Consider the following 2,708-nt stretch of genomic DNA (forward strand, 5'->3'; position numbering starts at 1 on the left):
ATCTCACCAAAATTATTTTGGCTAATGTCTAAGAGTCTTAGGTTTCTTAGATGAGACAAACTTTTACCTGTCATTTCTAAGTCACTCAGTGAATTCTGACTTAAATTTAGAGTTTGTAGTGAGGGCCAACCACCCTGACAGGCCGAATGCTCCAAACTCTGGTCTCCAAGCAAATTCGCACTAAGGTCAAGATACTCTAATGACAGAAGACGTTGTGAAATGCCGCATGGTACCAAAAAGACCTTGGTGTTTTCAACTGTGACTTTGGTAAGAAGAGATAGTAGACCTTCCACAGACTGAAGATCTGTAAACAAATAAAATTTTTCTATAGATAATTTCTTTATTGTCAGAACTCTAACAGTCTGTGATTGGTTTGCTTGAATTTGCATTTCCCATCGTCCCGTTCCCAAGAGCCTACAGTCTATCATCTCCACCTCCACTAATTTTGGCATGTCTTCTAAAATGCTGACAATCTCAGGCACAGTAGCATCTGTTAATAAGGTCTGTTTAAAAGAAATTTTCTTTGCAAAAGAAGAAGACATGACTCTCAATACTTGCATTTCGGCAGGTATACTGAATGCTATTTTTCTCACTTCTAACCAAGTGACAGAGTGCAGAAGGTCCCTCACAATTGCTGAGAATACATTAATACTTCTTAGGTTTATGATCATATGACTTATCTTCTTAATCGATTTCAAGCTTCCCGGTTCGTACTGACTGAGATTGCCACCATCAATCCACAACTTGTCGAGAAGCGCAATGCCCTCAAAGTTCCCTTGCCTTATCGTGGAGAACCGTAGGTTGCCCAGGTGGAGAGAGCTCAGGTTCCTCAGGTTAGAAAAGAGGGAGCTTTCCCCCAGGTCTCTGTAGAAGTTCCCTTGAAGGTGGAGGTGCTGGAGCGAAAAAAGGTGCCCAAACCACGCAGGGGACAAGTGAGCCAAGCTGTTATTTGATAAGTCCAAGAGCTCCAGTTTCCCAAGGGAGCTAAATGAGTCCTTGTCTATTGAGCTGATTTCGTTGGACTGCAGCAGCAAGGCTCTCAGGTTCACAGCCTGCTGCAGGTCCTGGGATCCGATGTGCTTTATCTTGTTGTGGGCCAGGTTTAACACCGTGATTTTGCCTGTGAGCCCGGAGGGAATGAAGTCCAAGCCCATGGAAGAGCAGTTGCAAAGCTGAGTGGCATCGCATGAAGGACAAGCCTGCTTCAGCGCTTGCTCTTCAGAGAGGTTTGCAGCTAAGACCATGTAGATGGCCCACACTCGCCAGGTGTGTGTAGTCATTGTTTTGCCTAAAATATGAAATACAGTCAGAGCAAATATAAGATGAATAATTAGTTTTGAAGAAGGTACATTTTGGATATATCTAAAACATAACCTTTGCTGTTCTGTCCTGTTGAAGGCATTATAAATATATTTGGTTTTAATACTGTTCAGAGATAAAACAGATTAGTCAAAAAAAGGCATATTGTACACAAATATTCCAGAATCATTTGTTAAACACTACGTACATTCAATTTACTCTTTTTTTCCCTGTGGTTTCTAACTTCGGAATGAGGACTATCAAATCAATTAACAGCTGCACAAATCTTTTGCAGATTCAGCTAAACATCTGAATAATTACAACATTATTACTAATCTGATCCTTTGCCCGTTTAGGAAACAGTCCCCATACATGCTCCCTCAGCCCCGGCTTAGGTCTTTTTCTTCTGGATCTGTGAATATTATTTTGTATATACATTTTTTACTACAGGGAGTCTCCTGTATGTGTTTCAAATCCTGGTTACATCAAGAAGAGTCAGCGTCTTGCGGGAGATAGTGATGTTCACCTGTAATACTCATTTCAAGCATACGTCTAATCTCAATTCTGACAACAGGGAGAAGGCGGCTGCATATGTTTCAGTCCCTTTCCGCATTTTATCTGACTTTGGCTACTCTGATTGTAAATGTGCTAGGAGCAGGGAAATAAATATTTGCCTGGATGTCTGTGTAGGCCATCGTTATCATGTTGCCATCAGTCTGATACTCGCTAAAGAAACTTAGGCTGTGAAAACTGACCATTGTAACCTACCAACTCTTAGCTCTTCCTTTTTACTGCCACATCCTTCTCCTCCACCAGCAGCTTTTTCTGCTTTGGGTCTCAGTGGCAGAGAGAAGGTCAGGCTCGGCCACAAGGAAGAGCCAGGGGCTTTTGGAGCCTCCTGCAGATCAGATCAGCTGGCTGGGCTAGATCAGCTTTTTCCAGCGCCACAGCCTGTTCCTCATCCTCTCGACTGAAATGATTCAAGAGAAGCCACACAGCTGTGGATCCCGTGTCACTTCTCTTTCCTCTCACAGTTGTACCTTTCATAGTACTGATTTGACATGGCTTTTTGTGTCACAGAGCTTGCTGCAATATCCAGTCCGTCCTTACGCCCAACAAGGTGACTTTAGTTCTTCTGTCCCTCTGAGGAGTTGGAAGAACAATTCTTGAAGCCTGAGAGGGCTGTTTTCCCTTCAAAACCCTTATTGCATATTGAATTATAACCTTTTTTTTTTGTTTATGCTTTCCTGACAAGGATCAAAGATCACTTTTAATGTGTAACTTTCCCCAGTGTGTCACAAACGCCCCTTCCTCAGTAGGTATCTTACTGAGGGAGAAAAGAGTGAACCAACCCCAAAGAGGCCAATGAAAAGGTTCCCAAAGATCACTGTGGGCTCTGTATCAGGTTA

General features: G+C 42.6%; 1 protein-coding gene across 1 annotated transcript; it reads right to left on the bottom strand.

Annotated features, from left to right (window-relative positions):
- Positions 1-5: 5 nt before the first annotated feature.
- On the bottom strand, positions 6-1,280 carry LOC104077048 (toll-like receptor 2 type-2; the record flags this gene model as incomplete). The annotated part of the gene is made up of 1 exon (XM_009578135.1): positions 6-1,280. A coding segment is annotated over exon 1 (1,275 nt), but the record flags the coding sequence as incomplete, so codon positions are not given.
- Positions 1,281-2,708: the final 1,428 nt, after the last annotated feature.

The sequence above is a fragment of the Fulmarus glacialis genome, unplaced genomic scaffold, assembly GCF_000690835.1.
Source record: "Fulmarus glacialis isolate BGI_N327 unplaced genomic scaffold, ASM69083v1 Scaffold48265, whole genome shotgun sequence".
Lineage (NCBI taxonomy): Eukaryota > Metazoa > Chordata > Aves > Procellariiformes > Procellariidae > Fulmarus > Fulmarus glacialis.